This window comes from Salmo salar, chromosome ssa18 (assembly GCF_905237065.1).
Source record: "Salmo salar chromosome ssa18, Ssal_v3.1, whole genome shotgun sequence".
In the NCBI taxonomy this organism is placed as follows: domain Eukaryota; kingdom Metazoa; phylum Chordata; class Actinopteri; order Salmoniformes; family Salmonidae; genus Salmo; species Salmo salar.
In genome coordinates, this window is record NC_059459.1 from 21,611,362 (window position 1) to 21,632,725 (window position 21,364).

Genomic DNA, 21,364 nt, shown 5'->3' on the forward strand with positions numbered 1-21,364 from the left:
TGCCCTCCAGGACACCTACAGCACCCGATATTAGGTTGTGTGTATTGTTGTGAATTGTTAGATATTACTGCACTGTTGGAGCTACACCCGCAATAACATCCGCTAAACAGGTGTATGTGACAAATACAATTTCTTTTGATGAGAGCCAGTTTCATCATAGCGCTTGATGGTTTTTACGACTGCACTTGAAGAAACTTTCAAAGTTCTTGAAATGTTCTGGATTGACCAATCTTCATGTCTTAAGATGGACTGTCGTTTCTCTTTGGTTATTTGAGCTGTTCTTGCCATAATATGGACTTGGTATTTTACCAAATAGGGCTATCTTCTGTATGCCCAGCCTATCTTGTCACAACACAACTGATTGGCTCAAACGCATTAAGAAGGAAAGAAATTCCACAAATGAACTTTTAACCTCTCTAGGCTAGGCGGGACGAATTCGTCCCACCTACGTAACAGCCACTGCTATCTGGTGGCGCGATTTTCAAAACCTTAAAAATCCTATTACTTCAATTTCTCAAACATATGACTATTTTACAGCCATTTAAAGATAAGACTCTCGTTAATCTAACCACACTGTCCGATTTCAAAAAGGCTTTACAACGAAAGCAAAACATTAGATTATGTCAGCAGAGTACCAAGCCAGAAATAATCAGACACCCATTTTTCAAGCCAGCATATAATGTCACCAAAACCCAGAAGACAGCTAAATGCAGCACTTACCTTTGATGATCTTCATCAGATGACAACCCTAGGACATTATGTTATACAATACATGCATGTTTTGTTCAATCAAGTTCATATTTATATCAAAAACCAGCTTTTTACATTAGCATGTGACGTTCAGAACTAGCATACCCCCGCAAACTTCCGGGGAATTCGCTAACATTTTACTAAATTACTCACGATAAACGTTCACAAAAAGCATAACAATTATTTTAAGAATTATAGATACAGACCTCCTCTATGCACTCGATATGTCCGATTTTAAAATAGCTTTTTGGTGAAAGCACATTTTGCAATATTCTAAGTACATAGCCCAGGCATCACGGGCTCGCTATTTAGACACCCGGCAAGTTTAGCACTCACCATAATCATATTTACTATTATAAAAATTTCATTACCTTTTGTTGTCTTCGTCAGAATACACACCCAGGACAGCTACTTCAATAACAAATGTTGGTTTGGTCCAAAATAATCCATCGTTATATCCGAATAGCGGCGTTTTGTTCGTGCGTTCCAGACACTATCCGAAATAGTAAAGAAGTGTCACGCGCTTGGCGCAATTCGTGACAATAAAATTCTAAGTATTCCATTACCGTACTTTCGAAGCATGTCAACCGCTGTTTAAAATCAATTTTTACGACATTTTTCTCGTGAGAAAAGCGATAATATTCCGACAGGGAATCTCCTTTTCGGCAAACAGAGGAAAAAATCCCAAAGGCGGGGGCGGTCGGGGTCACGCGCATAAGCTAGTGTCTCTTGATCGGCCACTTGAGAAAGGCGATAATGTGTTTCAGCCTGGGGCTGGAATGACGACATTCTGTTTTTTTCCCGGGCTCTGAGCGCCTATGGACGACGTGGGAAGTGTCACGTTAGAGCAGAGATCCTTAGTAAATGATAGAGATGGAAAAGAAGTTCAACAAATGGTCAGACAGGCCACTTCCTGTAAAGGAATCTCTCAGGTTTTGACCTGCCATTTGAGTTCTGTTATACTCACAGACACCATTCAAACAGTTTTAGAAAATTTAGGGTGTTTTCTATCCATATGTAATAAGTATATGCATATTCTAGTTACTGAATAGGAGTGGTAACCAGATTAAATCGGGTATGTTTTTTATCCAGCCGTGTCAATGCTGCCCCCTAGCCCTAACAGGTTAACAAGGCACGCCTGTTAATTGAAATGCATTCCAGGTGACTACCTCATGAAGCTGGTTGAGAGAATGCCAAGAGTGTGCAAAGCTGCCATTAAGGCAAAGGGTGGCTGCTTTGAAGAATCTCAAATATATATATCTTTTGATTTGTTTAACACTATTTTGGTTACTACATGATTCCATATGTATTATTTCATAGTTTTGATGTCTTCAATATTATTCTACAATGTAGAAAATAGTAAAAAATAAAGAAAAACCCTTGAATGAGTAGGTGTGTCCCAACTTTTGACTGGTACTGTGTTTGTGTGTGTATATATATATATATATATATATATATGTGTGTGTATCTATCCCTCAGCCATACTGATGCAATGGGGTGTGAATTGTGTGGATGCGTGTTGTGCTAATGGGCTAAGGCCCAGCCACCATGGGGAATTTGTGTGTGTCTGAGAGAACTTGCAGGGTAGAGAGAGGGGGTGTATTTATTTCTCCCTAAATCTCCCCTGCTGGCAGCGTGCTGGCAGAGGAGTCTTGTGGCCTATTAATATCTCCTCATTGGCCTGAGTTCAAGCTCATAAAATGAAGGGGGGCGCCCTCTATCCCTTCTCTCCTCCCCTCCATTTCTGGAATGATAGGCATGGCGAGCATAGCTGAGCTGCAGTCCTTGCGGGGTTGTGGGAACACCTAAGTGGGTGGGTGTGGTGGCGGGGTGTGGCGTGGGGCCCTGCTGTGACAGCAAACTATACACACATGCACACACAGGTAGATCTGCTAAACTAGTCATTGTCTGTCTGTCTGTCTGTCTGTCTGTCTGTCTGTCTGGCAGTTATGGGTTAAGCTCTACTTCCCTCCCTTCCTTTCCTGTCCCTCCCTGTCCTCTCCCTCCGTGTGCTGTTCCTGTCCCTCCCTGTCCTCTCCCTCCCTGTCATGTCCCTCCCTATCCTGTACTGTGCTGTCCTGTCCCTCCCTGTGCTGTCCTGTCCCTCCCTTTCCTGTCCCTCCCTGTCCTGTCCCTCCCTGTCCTCTCCCTCCATGTGCTGTCCTGTCCATCCCTGTCCTCTCCCTCCGTGTGCTGTCCTGTCCCTCCCTGTCCTGTCCTCTCCCTCCCTGTCCTCTCCCTCCGTGTGCTGTTCCTGTCCCTCCCTGTCCTCTCCCTCCGTGTGCTGTCGTGTCCCTCCCTGTCCCCTCCCTGTCCCCTCCCTCTGTGTGCTGTTCCTGTCCCTCCCTGTCCTCTCCCTCCGTGTGCTGTCCTGTCCCTCCCTGTCCTGTCCCTCCCTGTCATGTCCCTCCCTATCCTGTACTGTGCTGTCCTGTCCCTCCCTGTGCTGTCCTGTCCCTCCCTGTCCTCTCCCTCCCTGTCATGTCCCTCCCTATCCTGTACTGTGCTGTTCTGTCCCTCCCTGTCCTGTCCCTCCCTGTCCTGTCCCTCCCTGTCCTCTCCCTCCGTGTGCTGTCCTGTCCCTCCGTGTGCTGTCCTGTCCCTCCCTGTGCTGTCCTGTCCCTCCCTGTCCTGTCCTTCCCTGTCCTCTCCCTCCGTGTGCTGTCCTGTCCCTCCCTGTCCTCTCCCTCCCTGTGCTGTCCTGTCCCTCCCGGTCCTCTCCCTCCATGTGCTGTCTGTCCTGTCCCTCCCTGTGCTTTCCTGTCCCTCCCTGTCCTGTCTCTCCCTGTCCTGTACTGTCCCTCCCCTCCCTTCGTGCCCCTCCTTGTCCTGTCCCTCCTTGTCCTGTCCTTTCTTGTTCTTTTTCCTCCTGTGTGTTTGCTCCAGGAGGTCTCTCTCTCCACCCCATAACACACTGTCTCTCTGGGGGCAGCTTATTGTACCAGTACCATGCTTTTTATATGGAGCTAGGAAATACGCTCTGATGAAGATCTGTATGAGTAGCACTGTTTTGCCAGCTTGTTAGTAGGGTGTTGTTTTGACTGTTTGTTCACAGCCCCATTATCCAGGGGGATATTTCGTTAACCTCTTAGCCCTGTGTGTGTGTGTTTGTTCCCACACTAGCAGCTGTCCACACTATCCAGCTAGAACAAAATGCTATGAGCCTTCTAGGACTGGAGTGGCTTACAGGACTGGGTGTGTACTGTGTGTGTATATGGGGGTTACTGAAGGGAGGTGCTCTAGAAGAACAAAAAGCTGGGTAAACTTCAGAGTATTAAAGCTCCTTACCCCAAATCCTGGTCGTAGCCCAGGAGGATTTAATAGGAAGCATATTGCAGAGAATACCCTCCTCCTGCCGTCCACTTCCCCTCCTTCTCTCTCCCTCTCTCCTCAGTGGGCTATAGGTGGGGTTACTACAGGGGTTGAAGAAAGAGGGTGATGCCCTCAACAACAAAAAAGTGTGTGACAAAAATGCCCAACGATGCCATTAAATAGTCAGCACATGGTGTTTACATCCATGACCTTTGCTTGTCTGTATTTTCTTTTTGAGGTAACTAGAGCGAAACATTGGCCTCCAGTGTTCACCTGACATACAGTATTATAATATATTGTAGGTGTACCAGAGTATGTCTGAATGTTAGCCCTGCTCATGTTTTAGCCACAGAATGTAAAGCTGACGTCCAAAGATAGTAAACATTAAAGTTATATAAACGTATCACTTTATATTTATTGAAACATTGAAATGCCTTTTGCTCCTATTTTCTTTCTCTCATAACAAGCACGTTTTGGAAAAAACTTTGGTAAAAGTCTCTACCAGTTCATTGTAACCGGGAGGAAGTGAATGAGGGATTTGAGGAACCGTGGGCTTTAGGAACACATATCTATTCACCTCCAACATCTGCTACTGGGTGAGAGGGACGCTTAACTCTTTCACGGCTGGAATGTCTCTGGTCTGGCTCTATCGAAAGTCATTTAACGAGGGGACACGTTTTTTTAGAGAAGCAAACATTACACAATAATGCATCAATACCAATTTCAGTACGTATACTGACACAGATGGAAAAAGATGGCTATGAACTGTCCTTAAATGCCTAGAGTAGCCTACACCAGTCTGAATATAGACGTGTTCTGTTGATGATACAGGTCCACATATGTGGCGTAGACATAGCGGTATCTTGCGCTGACAGTTGGCACACAATGCAGTGAAACTCAGTCAGCCCTGTGTTGGGCCACATGGGATGTGCTAATTAAGGTTAAGGTCGGGCGTTAACAGCCGAACACGTGCACACAGCCACACGCACAGCTCTTCACATAAAACATGGTCAAACTCTCTCTCTCTTTCACGCTCATTAGTAAACGCACAGTCTCTCGCTCTTGAGCACACATGTCGTTGTAACATAAATAGCCTGCTTTGCATACCTTGCCTGGGCACAGTGTGTTTGGCGTACACACATGTCTGGTCTCTGAAAGGAGAGGTCACACCCTGAGTAAACAGAGCTGCTCCAGAGTTGTTTTTTCTCTCCTGAGGGCTTGTGACGTCCATTTACCAGGAACACAAACACTCTCTCTCTCTTGCAATGGCAATAAGCGTACCTAACCCCCTTTGTCCAACACACGATTATTCATAAGGGTCAACTAGATGATGGGTGTATGAGTTGGCCAGTGCAGTTCAGGTTTACCAAGCTAGGTCAAGCCAAACAATTGGAGGAATCGTATGTAGAACATTGTAAGTCTTCAGGAAAGTTGGTCCCTTTTTGTCTGGTGTGTGTTTTAGTTCTTCATCCCCTCAGTGCAGCAGGACAGGGAGACCCATGGGGTTGGGAGGAAGAGGATACCTTTGTGGTTTGCAACTGATTGCACCATGTCATCATTCCACTGTGTTTCCTCTGACTGAGTGACTTACCAGAACATTAACAAAACTAGCTCCCTAGTGGGAGGGTGAGCTCAGCTCCACCGGTGATGTAGGAGTCACACACCCACAGGCCATAAAGGTCAAGCTCTCAGGTTTCTCTCAACAACTCTGTGTTCCAGATGACTTCATGACATTTCTGAAGTGTACATGCATAGGTTTTGTGACCTGAATCAAGATTGAACAGTGAGACGACGATACTATAAATATTTTTGTGTTGTTATAAAGTTATACTAATCAATATCTCCCTTTCCCTCGCATCTCTTCTCTCAAACAGAAGCTCCAGACGTTCCACAGCTTGAGCTGCCCTGGGTTCTCTGGTCCGGACAGCTGTCACTCATACATGCCCCCGCCCTCCGCCAGGAGCTTGAGCCAATCGGAATCTGACTTCGCCTGTGCGTCTGACCTATGTGCTGAGACTCAACAGGAAGTGGACGAGGAGGAGGATGACTCTTCTTATAAGGAGCTGGACAGTGACTCAGCGTGTAGCCTGGACTCCAGGCCCGGGTCCCCTTGCAGGGGAGTGGGGGAGAGAATGGGGCAGGGACGGACCCTCTGGAAGGGTGAGTATGGGACAGAGAAGGACATCTACCAGCTGGGGGGTGAGCTGGACATCGACCAGATCGAGAGGAACTGAATGCAACCTGAAGACTTTGGATAAAGGATTGTCATAACCTTTTATGAAGGCTGAGAAATGTTTCCGAATGTTGCGGAGAATTTGGAATTTCATGACCACGAGAAGGATGCCTTACGTATGATAGGTGGATATTGAGCGGGTTGAAATGACCTCAGAGAGAGGAACCTAGCGATTTTAGACAGAGTGGTTTTTGGAACATTATAAGGATGTTTGTAAATGCAGTGGGGGGGGATGTTGTATTGTGTGTAATGTCAACGAAGGACAAAGCACATGGACGTGTCATAGAAGGTGCTGCATGTTGAATTGGCAGATGGCTTCTTTGGTTGAACTTCGAGATCCTGCGGGACAAACAGTTGTTTTGAACTGTCTTATTGACTTTCTGAATCTAAAGGCAGTGGCTTTCGCTTGGCGACGTGCAGCCTAACTCAGGAGTGGGAAAGTGAGAGATAGTCTTTAACACCTCCAAAAAGCCCTCTCTCCTCTTAGCCTGAGTACCTCCCTATATCCCCGGACTGAACTAACCGTAAGGTGTAAGTACTGTAGCATTAGCAGCAGGAATATGCTACAACTTCTGCTTTTCTCTACCAGACTGGGGGGACATGATGGACTGGGAGAGAGGGATGAAATAGAAGAGGAGAGAAACAGTATTTTTTTCTCATATAGACATCACCTTGACACTTTTCTTCAACTATACCTGCAGGAAGAACATTCCCTGTTGAATTCCAAGTTAGCCCCTAGCCTCTATACCCTAGCCCCTATACTCTAGGCACTCCTGTAGATATGAAAGGAAGACAGTACCAGTATTATGGTCATTTCTTCACCTTCCCTTCTAACAGGTGGTGTGGAGGTTTCACCATATTGCTTACACCTATCCAAGGGTTTCAGATTGCCTAGGGGATAGGGGTCCATTTGGAATTCCGTAATTTGGAATTCCGAAAGTGTTCACACGCCATCGCTGAATGTAAATAAGCTTTTAATGGGTTTGGAAATAACAGGCAATTTGGTTGGTCAGATACATGTGTTGTCTTTACACCTCAGAATACCCTGCTCGAAACAAACCTTTATGACATTTTATAGATTCTAATATGCAAAATGTATATTTGAATAAACACTGAATTTTAAGTTTTCAGTTCTAATATCAATGTATATTTTTCGATATGTATTTTTTATGATCTGTTTGTGAAGGATCTGAATTAAGAGGCTTTTCTTTAACAGGATAGACATGAAATAAAAACACAAACTGCCTCTGCCGTGGTCATGTTGTGTTTCATTATTAACAGGGAAGGGTGTCATTGTACATGGTACAGCTTGACATTCAGCCTTCATGTCATAAACATGACATAGTATGTGTTTAGATACAGTAGATATGCTTCTGATCTGGTGTCCTCTAATTGTTTATAAAGTCATTTAACTGCCATTGACTTTGGCACGTCATGCCACGCAAGCTGTTTATACCCTGTGATGGATAGGGTCAGTTAGATAATCATCCGTGTGCTATATGATACCGTTACACAGCCCACCGGCACTAAACAAAATGGCAGAAAGTCTAGAATACCCTGGCAACGCCACATACCTTGAACTGAGGCAAGAGGAAGTGATGTCACAGCCACAGGAATGCTTCTTCTCTCCTCAGTTCAGTAGGAAGGCAGACAGACACGTCATCAAGGCGGTGCTGTTTTGCCTGGAGATATCCTGTCATATATTTCTCTGTCTGTCCAAGTCTGAGGGGGCTAAATGCACCTGCTGCCATATTGAAGAAAATAAGATATAAAACTAGTTTATAGAGTTACACATCTTCACTGTATTTTCTTCTGTCCTCAGGGTGCATTATTCAAATAAAGTATTAGTGGAGTGTAGTTTTCCAGCACAACAGGATGTTGCAACCAGCTGAATGCTCTTTCCATGGCCTTTCCTTTGACCGTGGCCTTGAAGTAAAACAAACTCTAACCCCAACGGTGGGGTGTTACCTTACCACACACACAGCCAAAGGCCTTAGAATGAATGCTGACTGTGCGCTCAGGGAGAAGTTCTAAACTGGTCTGAAAATATTTGGATTGCCTTTCTCTCTTGCGTGAAGGGATAGGATGTAGAGTACTCCCAATGACTCCCTCTCCTCAGATCTGTTGTTACAGCTGCCCACACAGTGCCAGAGTGGGAGTACCGGGTCGATCGAAATGTGGATGGAATCAGGGTGGTTTGAGGTGGGGAAGAAAGATGAAATGAAGGAAAAGGAGGCGAGGCTGTTGAAATCAACAAACCTCCTGTTCACAGGCCACTTCTCTCTCTGAAACAATACGCCTGGAAACACAGAATCGCGTTGCCACGGACAACACATCAGTCGCTCACTCAGACCTAAAGGTCACTGACCTCCTTCCACACACATATGCACACTTCCTGTCAGACAGGAAGTAGCAGGCTGAGAGGAATAGAGATTTAGAGTCTGAGGTAACGCAAACACCCACTCACACCACTGGCCCAGGACTATAAATAGGAGGCACTATGTAGTAGAGGGAAAAGGCCATGTTACTTAAAGTCACAAAACCAGGGCTGTATAGCCTCAATTACACGTGGAAACACAGATGTTTTAGGGGAAAGCAGAGATTTTAGTTTGTTAGCAGAAAAGAACTGTCAGCAGAATAGGCTTTCGTTCTCAGAACTACTGAGGAGTAGAGCATGGTGCATTTATTAGTCTTGTAAAGGTTCACTTCCAGACGGATTCAAAGACCACTGCAATAAGAACGTTAAGGAAAATACATCTGGTCTTCCATGTTCAAAAGGGTCTAGCTATATGGCCTTGTTCCAAAAGGCCGACCTACCTTATAACTACCTCATACTGCGTCACGACCAGAGCTTTTAGTTCACTGAATGTTCTGTATTTGTCTCGCTCATTAGGTCATATTAGTCTCCACTTTGTGCTGGGTGAGCAGAGACAGTATCTGTGGTTGACATGTGGCCAGTGTCACATGTCACTGATTGACTACCTCTCTACTCAAAGGTCAATGGGATCTGGCACCAATGCCCTACAGTCTGTCACCATGGTTTCTGCTAAGCCTTTCTCTCTATCTATACATCCTGTTTCCTTCCTCATAAGGCCAATGTTTTATTTTTGTACAGTAAAGTTACACAGACCATTTAAATTTCACTTCAAGGTGTTTGTAATTGCAGTTGTAGTATCCACACCGCATGCATATTCTAAGCCTGTGATTGTCTTTGCTTAACCGCACCATCAGAGGGGTCGCTAACAACCGACTGCATCCGGCTGTTTAGGGGAAACGGAAAGAGAGCCTGTGACGCGACTTCCGCTTTTGCACGTTAACAAGGCGACACTCCATCTTAACTGCTCCATATTTACTGAATTGGTTGAACAGTGCAGAAGAGAACCCCCCCCAGAAAGAACCCCCCCAGAAAGAAACCCAGCGCAGGCATTTATTTTACACCTGCTACGTTAGGTTAGCTTAACAACCTTGACATAAAATGTGGCATTCAAACACGGCATCTAGCTCTTAGTGGTTCAGGTAATCCTTTTGTAAAGATTGTAATTATTGTACACATGTGCTTAATTGGAGCGTCTTTAGTACACAACATTGTTTTATATTTATCATTGCCAAATTCACTTCCTTGATTATCACGAGAGAGAGACGGAGAAACACAGAGAGAAAGGATTGGTTAAAGACGGTTAAACAGTGCCTTTTATTAACAATATAATCAGCTTCAACATTTCATTCAGACAGCTTTTACCAATACTGTACCTATAAAAGGTTGTAAGCTTATATGAAGGGCATGGAGCCATGGTGAGGTATTTATGTCTGCTGCTTTTTTCAAGATCACAACATATTGAATGAAAGTGTCGCTGAAAACTGTTGCAGGAAGCCAACATCAATGAAGGCTTTTAGATTTTAACAACAATAAGGAATGCCTTAGTTATGTCTATTCAATAGCCATCTGCTGCCAGAATTCACTGCATTCCAAGCATCAATTGTTAGGCGTATAGCCTAACTACAAAAACACACAACTGTGAGCGACTCTAAAGCTAGAGGACTCCTGATCTCCAGGAGTGATAAGTATAATTTTTGTCTTCATCTGTTGTCTTTTTGCTAGCTAGGGCCATCTACTTCAAGTGCTGCCTGTCTTCCCATTAGCCTACTTGGTGTGTGAACTGCCGACTGCTCCTAACTTGCAGATGATTGTTAACACATCAACCAGGATTAAAGGGAAGGGCAGTTTGTGACTTGTTTTGGTTATCAGTGGCTGTACTGGATGGGGAGTGGTTTCTCCTCTCCTAGGCAATCAGCAATTAGTACAGTCTGGTGTGCTCTTCACCTCTCCTAGGCAATCAGCAATTAGTACAGTCTGGTGTGCTCTTCACCTCTCCTAGGCAATCAGCAATTAGTACAGTCTGGTGTGCTCTTCACCTCTCCTAGGCAATCAGCAATTAGTACAGTCTGGTGTGCTCTTCACCTCTCCTAGGCAATCAGCAATTAGTACAGTCTGGTGTGCTCTTCACCTCTCCTAGGCAATCAGCAATTAGTACAGTCTGGTGTGCTCTTCACCTCTCTTAGGCAATCAGCAATTAGTACAGTCTGGTGTGCTCTTCACCTCTCCTAGGCAATCAGCAATTAGTACAGTCTGGTGTGCTCTTCACCTCTCCTAGGCAATCAGCAATTAGTACAGTCTGGTGTGCTCTTCACCTCTCCTAGGCAATCAGCAATTAGTACAGTCTGGTGTGCTCTTCACCTCTCCTAGGCAATCAGCAATTAGTACAGTCTGGTGTGCTATTCACCTCTGCTAGGCAATCAGCAATTAGTACAGTCTGGTGTGCTCTTCACCTCGGCTAGGCAATCAGCAATTAGTACAGTCTGGTGTGCTCTTCACCTCTCCTAGGCAATCAGCAATTTGTACAGTCTGGTGTGCTCTTCACCTCTGCTAGACAAATAGCAATTAGTGTTAGTACTTCAGTCTTCCCTGGTTTCTCAACAGCAGCTGTAAGTGTCGGTTGTGTCAGTGGCGATCTCGTCGGCAAAACTAAGACCGTTGCCGAAACAAGACGGTTCTGCCGAGTTCTTCGAGGAAGACTCCACACCACTCTCTCACTTCAGTATCTTACCTAGTTATTTTCTGATGATCTCATTTGCTCTTTTGTAGCTTTGGCAACTATGTGTGTCTTCTATACCTGCTTGCTTCTCTCCCTGTAGGCTTTACAGACTCTCCCCACCTCTTGCCTGCAACCCTTCTAATTTAGTGTACCCTGTGTGCACAACCCATGTGGAATTCTGGGTATCTGGCAGCGTTTGGAACTGCTGATCTGCGGTCAAGAACGCCTGTGCTGCCCTTCAGTCCCTTGACTTTTTGGCCCTGACAGAGACATGGATCACCCCAGAGAACACTGCTTCTCCAGCTGCTCTCTTCATCTGACTACGTTTTCTCTCGTAGTCCAAGAGCATTGTGGTGATGGTACAGGTCTACTAATTTCTCCTAACTGGAGATTTCCTCTTCTCCCTCACTCACCTGTCCATCTCCTCATTTGAATTCCATGCTGTCACTTGTCCACTCAAGCTTAACATTGTCATCTATCGCCCACCAGGTGCCCTTGGATAATTCCTCAATGAGCTTACTTGACACCTTGATAAGCTACTTATCTGACGATTGCTCACTGCTCTTTGTACTTTCTGACTTCACCCTCCCGACGTCTGCCTTATATTAATTCCTTTCCAACTCTCCTGTTCTCCTCCTTGCCTCTTTTGACCTCATCCTTTCCCAATCCACTCCAACTCACAAGGCAGGCAATATGCTTGACCTCATCTTTACTAGAGGCTGTTCACCTACTAATCTCACTGCAACCCTCCTCCAGGTCTCTGATTACCACTTTGTTTCCTTTTCTGTCTCCCTTTCCTCCAACCTTAGCCACTCAGCCACTACTCAGATGGTCATGTGCCATCGCAATCTTCACTCTCTCTCATCTTCTATCATCTCTCCATTCTGCTAAATCCTTCTGCCTCCTGATTCTACCTCTTTGCCCCTACTAAAATCAAACTTTATTTGTCACGTCCTGACCAGTATAAGGGGTTATTTGTTATTGTAGTTTGGTCAGGGCGTGGCAGGGGTGTGTTTGTTTTGTGTTGTCGGGGTTTTTGGGTATTGTTCTTTATATGTTTTTCTTTGTTTTGGCCTGGTATGGCTCTCAATCAGGGACAGCTGTACTTCGTTGTCGCTGATTGGGAGCCATACTTAGGTAGCCCTTTTTTCACCTGTCTTTTGTGGGAAGTTGTTTTTGCACTGCTATGGTTAGCCTGCAAGACTGTTTAGCTGTGTGTGATTTTTTTATTTTTTATATTATTTATTTTTATTAATTATTTTTATTTTTTTCTTGTGTTCTCTTGAATAAAGTTTAAGATGTTCACGAGACCCGCTGCGCCTTGGTCCACTACCTTTGACGACGGCCGTTACAGTGCCGAATACAAGTGTAGACCTTACTGTGAAATGCTTACTTTCAAGCCCTTAACCAACAGTGCAGTTCAAAAAATATTTACCAAGTAGACTAAAATAAAAAGTAACACAATAAGAATGAGGTTATATGCAGGGGTACAGGTTAGTTGAGGTAATTTGTACATGTAGGTGGGGGTGAAGTGACTATGCATAGATAATAAACAGCGAGTAGTGGTAGTGTACAAAGGGGAGGGGTCAATGTAAATTGTCAAGTGGCGATTTTATTAATTGTTCAGTGGTCTACTCTCCTCCCTTTCCGCATCCTATGACTCGCACTGTCCTCTTTCCTTCCGGCCGGTTGTGCCCTCCCCTTCTGCTGCTGCGTACTCATTGTGAGCTTGCAGAACAGGGTTGCGGGCAGCTGAGCGAAAATGGCGAAACTAACTTCCAGAGGATCTATAATCCTTTCACTCCCTCCTCTCTACCTTCTCTTCCTCTGTATCTGCTGCTAAAGCCACTTTCTATCACTCTAAATTTCAAGCTTCAGCCTCTAACTCTAGGAAACTATTTTCCACCTTATTCTCCAGCCCCTCCCTTCTCCCTCTCTGCGGACGACTTAGTCAACCACTTTGAAAAAAAGGTTGACGACATCCACTACTCATTCACTCAACCTATTGAGTCCACTGGTCCCACTCACACAGAACTACCCTACGCCTTGACCTCTTTCTCCACTCTCTCCAGATGAAATCCTGCGACTAGTGAGATCTGGCCGCCGAGAACCTGACAGCTCGACCCCATCCCCTGCTCCCTTCTCCAGACCATCTCTGGAGACATTCTCCCATTCTTCACTTTCCTCAACTCATCACTGACTGCATCCCCTCTTCTCTCTGTCACGGAGGTTCTCCGCACTGTCAAAGCTGACTCTCTCTCTCTCCTCTGTTCTCATCCTTCTAGATCTATCCACTGCCTTTGACACCATGAACCATCAGATCCTCCTCTCCACCCTCTTAGGGCTGGGTGTCTCAGGCTCTATCAGATCCTCTCCCACCCTCTCAGGGCTGGGCGTCTCAGGCTCTATCAGATCCTCTCCACCCTCTCAGGGCTGGGCGTCTCAGGCTCTATCAGATCCTCTCCCACCCTCTCAGGGCTGGGCGTCTCAGGCTCTATCAGATCCTCCTCTCCACCCTCTCAGGGCTGGGCATCTCAGGCTCTATCAGATCCTCCTCTCCACCCTCTCAGGGCTGGGCGTCTCAGGCTCTATCAGATCCTCTCCACCCTCTCAGGGCTGGGCGTCTCAGGCTCTATCAGATCCTCTCCACCCTCTCAGGGCTGGGCGTCTCAGGCTCTGCAAAATCTTGGATTGCATCCTACCTGGCAGGCTGCTCCTACTAGGTGACGTGGAGAGGATATGTTTCTGCACCACATACTCTCACTACTGTTGTCCCCCAGGGCTCAGTTCTTGGCCCTCTTCTCTCTATACACCAAGTCACTTGTCTCTGTCATATCATCACATGGTCTCTCCTATAATTGCTATGCCTGACAGATATCTTAGCTTGGATGTCGGTCCACCACCTCAAGCTCAACAAGATGGAGCTGCTCTTCCTCCCAGGGAAGGCCTGCCCGCTCAAAGAACTCTCCATCATGGTTGACAACGCCACAGTGTCGCCCTCCCAGAGTGCAAAGAACCTTGGACAACACCCTGTCGTTCTCTGCAAACATCGAAGCAGTGACTCACTCCTGTAGGTTCATGCTCTACAACATCCGTAGAGTACGACCCTACCTCACACAGGAAGCGGTACAGGTCCAAATCCAGGCACTTGTCATTGCCTGTCTGGACTACTGCAACTCGCTGTTGACTGGGCTCGCCGCTTGTGCCATCAAACCCCTGCAAAGTATTGAGAACGCTGCAGCCTGCCTGGTTTTCATCCTTTCCAAGTTCTCCCATGTCACCTTGTTTCTCTGCACACTCCACTGGCTTCCAGTCGAAGCTCGCATCTATTGCAAGACCATGGTGCTTGCCTACGGAGTGGCAAGAGGAACTGCCCCTCCCTACATTCAGGCTATGCTCAAACCCTATACCCCAACCCAAACACTCTATTCAGCCACCTCTGGTATTTTATCCCCCCCTTTCTAGCTCTGACTTTGGTGATAACTATTTTATTGAGGAAAATGTACTATGACTGTGATATGTGGTTGTCCCACCTAGCTATCTTAAGATTAATGCACTATCTGTAAGTCGCTCCGGATAACAACGTCTGCCTAAATGACAAAAATGTAAATAACTACTCCGTTCTATCAATTTTGTCACCGAGTGTGTTAGTGAGAGTGTATAAGAGGGAAACACAGCACTGTGACTCTGTGGAAGGACACGTGCTGAGAGAAAGGAAACACATGCTCTGTGTTTTTCCCATAAACTCTCCTATCCTTTGTGAGGCGAAGGGGACTGGGCTGACTGTTGACTGGCTGCTAGTGATGACTGAATGCTGAACAATGGAGGACTGAAATAGTCGAGACGTGGCAACTCTCTTCCATATTCACGATCCGTCATGTTTGTCACGTCTGGCCGGCTTGTGGGCCTTTGATTGTTCCAACTGTCCTGGATCCACAACTGTCACCTTTGAATGTAGACCCCTTTATGTCTTTCTGTACATATGAAGGATGGACTTGTGTGTAGGAGTCAATCAAATCAATCAATCAAATGTATTTTTATATAGCCCTTCGTACATCAGCTGATATCTCAAAGTGCTGTACAGAAACCCAGCCTAAAACCCCAAACAGCAAGCAAAGCATGTGAAAGAAGCACGGTGGCTAGGAAAAACTCCCTAGGAAAAACTCCCTAGAAAGGCCAAAAACCTAGGAAGAAACCTAAAGAGGAACCAGGCTATGAGGGGTGGCCAGTCAAGGTTCTTTAGCATTATGCTCAACCTTTATTCAGATTTCACCATCAAGATGAATGCACAGTTACTTATACAACCGTTTTGTGTGTACATTGACTACATTGTGTGTTTATTGTATTTGTCAGTCCAAGTAAATACTATCCATATGACCCCCTATCTGCAGTATACACATAGCTAAATCCCCGGCTTACATCAAGTAACGGAAACAGATCTGTATCTCAGCGACAGAGGGACGTGTGGAGTTGAGCTGAACCCTATTCTGTACTGTACTATATGAGAGGGAGCTGCTACAACCCAGGACTATGAGGACTCTGCCTGTCCTGGGAGTTAGGGCCACGGGTGTTTGTTTAATCTAGGCATCTGAGGGAGAGGCAGGCAGGCAGGGAGGTTGAATGGGACTGTATGTGCTGTTGTCAATCTACAGTGATTAGAGAGCCAGTGAAAACACAGAGGACCTGTGAAAACATGTAGGAAATGCAGCTGTCATGTGGCATGACCTTTGATCCGGAGTTCAGACCTTAGCGACTTGCCGCCTCAGCAACCTTAGTGACTGGTTAATGAAGGACTGGTTAGTGTGTTTAGCCACCTGGGGTCGTTATTGGTGTGTTAGGCATGGACATTACCTTTGGTATGTTGAAAAGTGCACTCTGTAAGATTTTGAGGGCTGCTTTTTGCTCATTCATCGTCTACAGAAATGCATCACTGAAATTTGAACAACAATATGCATAAATATCGGACAGCTCAGATTTTTTTTCTCCACAACAAATGTTACATTTGTACTGCTTTGGGAGTGTTGCCCCAACTGCTACATTCTGAGCAGAGCAAAGTCTTCAGAACTTGGATTTCAGCAGGTAGACAGACATCTGACAGAAATCATCTTTAAAGACCGTACCCCTAAAACACAGACAGCATTCAACCTTTGACCTATGTCTTGCTCATGACATCCGCCTGTGGGTGTGAGAACTATGTACTAATCCCAGTATCAACACAGGACTTGGCAGTACTGGTAATGAGAGGAACAACAGAGAAGTGTACCAATTAGAGTTCAAGGTGAGTGTCTTGGAATGACTCCATGTCAGTTGTAAAGACGAGTAAACTTCATCCAGTACATTCTACACCTTTCTAGTGTTCTGTGGGATTGTCTTTCAGTGTGTGTGTGTGTGTGTGTGTGTGTGTGTGTGTGTGTTTTCTCCTCTCTCTGTCTCTGTGTCCACACGCTTGTTCCAGCTTTTCTGTAACACTGTGAACTTAGAGGCCCAGCTAGCTGTCAGATAGCAGAGCCTGTGCAATCCATCTCAACACAGTCTCTTCAAAGAGAACAGACAAGCGCCATCTTACCATTTGTCATGGGGGTTTATACACAATGTGAAACATCTCAGTGAGCGTACAGAGAGAAGAAAACATTCACAGCTCTCCTAACTTTATGGGCCAGGAAAAGGAAACTGATCGGAGAGTTTGATGCTCTGACTGAACGATGGCAGATGCTACTTTTAGCTCCGCCACGAAACAGGCGGGAAGCTCCAACCGATGGGAATTCCATGATCTGCAACAATTGTTCCACATCCCCGTGGCCCCTCACTGGATCCCGTGTGGAGAGAGTGATGTAAGCCCATGCCCAAATGGATTTCCCAGGTCATCTTGATCTGTCTGTTTGTCTGGCATTGGCTGGGGCAGTGATATTCTCTCCCAGTGACTCTCCTGGTTGGATTGACCTGTGTGTACCAGAAGTAGAGAGGTTTCAGAATACATGATCCGTAAGTGCGTTTCAGAATTTCAGCCATGGTGTGCTGAATTGCTCAGTCGACCGTACTACCTGGCACACCACCCTTCACGGCGGCCCTGTGGGTACTAACAGGAAGGGGTGAGCGCCTGCCACACACCCAGCTACACATCTGTAAACATTTGCAGACGAATGGGCTGCTGTCGCCGATGTTATCACGAGAACATTAGCCAGGACAAGAGGAAGGGGCTGATTGTAATGGGTTACTGGCTGACCAATAGGGAGACAGCAGATGTTGTTTGGGTACAAATTCATTGTAATTATGCATTGTTGAAGTTTATTTGAGTGTAATCATGAACTCTCTTACATGTTCTGTGTTGTATTGCAATGAAGGACATCAGGTCAGAATGGTGCCTCCTTCTGCTGAATGAATAGCATAATTGGAATCTAATTTCAAAGGGATCTGGTAAAAATCTGTTATCGTTTTATCCTAAATATGTAATAAAAGGAGGAAAAGTAACCAGGACCTTGGAATACTATCCAATCTGGCATGAGACTGGAATGTGAAGGGACTGAAGGGATTGTGCCTGTAGTTGTTCAGGTTCCCACAACTGTTTATATGCTTCTTATCAGTTGCTGTTCTTTTAGCATAGGTCTCTGTCAGTTATAATGGTATTTGGCATAAGTGTCTGTCGATGATAGCCATAGGGGGGTTTGATCTAGCAAGAAGGTGTAACGCCCTGGCCATAGAGAGGGGTTTTTGTTCTTTATTTTGGTTAGGCCAGGATGTTACATTGGGTGGGCGTTCTATATTCCTTTCTCTATGTTTTTGTAGTTCTTTGTTTTGGGCCGTGTGTGGCTCCCAATCAGGCACAGCTGAAGCTCGTTGTTGCTGATTGGGAGTCACACATAAGGAGCATGTTTTTCCTTTGGGTTTTGTGGGTAATTGTTTCTGTTAGTGTTTTGCACCTGACAGGACTGGTTGGCTGTCGGTTTTCTTGTTTTGTTTGTATAGTGTTCTTTCTTTATTACATATTCAATGATGAACACTAACTCCGCTGCAACTTGGTCTACTCTCTCTCACACGACAGCCCTTACAGAAGGACAACAATGTTTGGAAAACTCCTCCAAACTACTGGTGATCCGCCTTTTTATTCAGTATTTTTACTTTTGTTTTGCCACTCAAAAAAATAAAAGTACAGTACAAAGCATTGACTATTTTGATCATATGACAGAGTTAAGAAGTAATAATACACTGAGTACATAAAGGAAAATAATAAAAAATAAGTAAGCCTCCAACCCCAACCTCCCATCCATGTCTCCATCCAACCTTTCTGTGCTACATCGTTGGGGAAGTGTAATAATGTGACACGAGATATTCCATGTTATGGTTTTAGGTCAAATTAACTTCTTCAGATGTTCTTGACCTTCTATCTCTCTCTCACACACGCACATGCAAAACATCACATACACTACATGATCAAAAGATTGTGGACACCTGCTCGTTGAACATCTCATTCCAAAATCACGGGCATTAATATGGAGTTGGTCCCCTCCTTTGCCACTTTTCTGGGAAGGCTTTCCACTAGATGTTGAAACATTGCTTTGGGGACTTGCTTCCATTCAGCCACAAGAGCATTAGTGAGGTTAGGCACTGATGTTGGGCGATTAGGCCTGGCTCGCAATCGACATTCCAATTCATCCCAAAGGTGCTCGATGGGGTTGAGGTCAGGGCTCTGTGCAGGCCAGTCACGTTCTTCCACACCGATCTCGACAAACCATTTCTGTATGGATTTCGCTTTGTGCATGGGGGCATTGTCATGTTGAAACAGGAAAGGGCCTTCTCAAAGCTGTTGTCACAAAGTTGAAGCACAGAATCATATAGAACGTCATTGTATTTCCTTTCACTGGAGCTAAGGGGCCTAGACCGAACCATGAAAAACAGTCCCAGACCATTATTCCTCCTCCACCAAACTTTACAGTTGGCACTATGCATTTGGGCAGGTAGCGATCTCCAGACATTCGCCAAACCCAGATTTGTCTGTCGGACTGCCAGATGGTGAAGTGATTCATTACTTCAGAGAATGCTTTTCCACTGCTCCAGAGTCCAGAGCTTTACACCACTCCAGCCGACACCCGGCATTGCGCCTGGTGATCTTAGGCGTGTGTGCGGCTGCTCGGCCATGGAAACCCATTTCATGAAGGTCCTGACGAACAGTTCTTGTGCTGACGTTACTTCCAGAGGCAGTTTGGAGTGTTTAGTGAGTGTTGCAACCAAGGACAGACACGTTTTACAGCACTCAATGGTCCCGTTCTGTGAGCTTATATGGCCTACCACTACGTGGCTGAGCTCTTGTTGCTGCTAGACATTTCCACTTCACAATAACAGCACTTAAAGTTGACCGGGGCAGCTCTAGCAATGCAGAAATTTGACGAACTGACTTGTTGGGAAGGTGGCATCCTATGACGATGCCACATTAAAGTCCCTGAGCTCTTCAGAAAGGCCATTCTACTGCCAATGTTTGTCTATGGAGATTGCATGGCGGTGTGCTCGATTGCATACACCTGTCAGCAACGGGTGTGGCTGAAATAGCCGAATCCACTAATTTTGAAAGGGTGTCCACATACTTTGGTATAAATAGTGTGTGTGTCAGCCTTGTAATGTGTTTGGGAATGTCTGACATGGTCCCATGGCATCACAGAGATATGCAAGTGTGTGAAATACCTTTATTCCTGCACATGACGTGAAGGATGATGGATGGATAACGGGTCAAACCAGGACAAACTGGGACAGTGCTAATGTCGGTGTGCTTTATGTGTCAGTGACAGAGAGAGAGAGACAGAGAGAGAAAGAGTCTGTACATGCCAATGTTAACTGCATTCCAATTGTGTAGCTTACAGTACTGAACACTTCTTGTACAGTATGTAGATGACTGTATATTTCTTTGATGAAACAGTCTGGCCTGTGCATGAGAGTCAATGTTTGTTTATGCTCGCTACACATGGGCGAGTGAGCAAGCGAACAAACTTCACACTTGCCCGAGATTTGAACATTCCTTCCTCTCTGTCTCTTTACCCCTCCACCCGCCGTTTGATATACTCACCTAGTCAGCAGTCTGGCACAGTGGGAGGGTGGCGAGGGGGGTGAAGGTAACATGGCATGAGGGTCTTTGTCAGCGAGATGTGGAACCTCTAACTGTGGAGCACGTGGCATCTCTTTCCCAAGGTTAGGGAGGGGAATCCACTCTGAGGGAAGGAAGTCCAACTGTCACCCTGCTCCGATTTATCAGCTTCCTTTCTAGATGTACTTGTCTGTCTCTACTTCCTGGAATCCACAGGGTAATACAGAGACCCACTCATACACACACTCATTTGTTTCTTGGAAAACTGTAAAAGGAATGTAGAAACTGGTTGAATGAGACTACTAAAGCTAAATAACACAACATGGCAACAAGAAAAACATCAAAGACACAGATGGCTCTTATCCTACCATAACAACAGTGTTGGGATTCTAATTACGGCAATCAAAAGATGCCATTGAAGTGAAAAAGGCCACTTTAAAGTAGATATATTTCCTCATGCTGAGGGGCTTGTGGTTTTTCAGCTAGGGAATATGGGTTATCAAAGCACAATAGAGCTCAGTTAAAGGCCCTCCCTGTGTGGAGGTTTGGAAAGCCCCCGTCCCATGCTACCCATTCCCCTGTCTCTGTTCACCACTCTACCCCCGGGACCTCCAGATCCAGGCGCTGCTTTGGACCAGCCTGCCTGGCTTTCATAAAAGAAAGACAAGGAAAGAATAGAGGGCTAAAGGAGAGAGTACAGGGTTAGTGGAGAGAGTACAGGTTTAGTGGAGAGAGTGCAGGGTTAGTGGAGAGAGTGCAGGGTTAGTGGAGAGAGTACAGGGTTAGAGGAGAGAGTACAGGGTTAGAGGAGAGAGTACAGGGTTAGAGGAGAGAGTACAGGGTTAGTGGAGAGAGTACAGGGTTAGAGGAGAGAGTACAGGGTTAGTGGAGAGAGTACAGGGTTAG

General features: G+C 45.6%; 1 protein-coding gene across 3 annotated transcripts in view; it reads left to right on the plus strand.

Annotated features, from left to right (window-relative positions):
- The window catches only part of LOC106577041 (protein FAM53B), a 34,376-nt gene extending 26,835 nt beyond the window's left edge, over positions 1–7,541 (plus strand). For all 3 annotated transcript variants that reach the window (XM_014154721.2, XM_045700865.1, XM_014154722.2), the window contains exon 5: positions 5,937–7,541. In XM_014154721.2, coding sequence (XP_014010196.1) covers positions 5,937–6,296 — 360 coding nt within the window. In that variant the 3' untranslated portion in view covers positions 6,297–7,541. The remainder of the gene's footprint in view (positions 1–5,936) is intronic.
- The last annotated feature ends 13,823 nt before the right edge of the window (positions 7,542–21,364 follow it).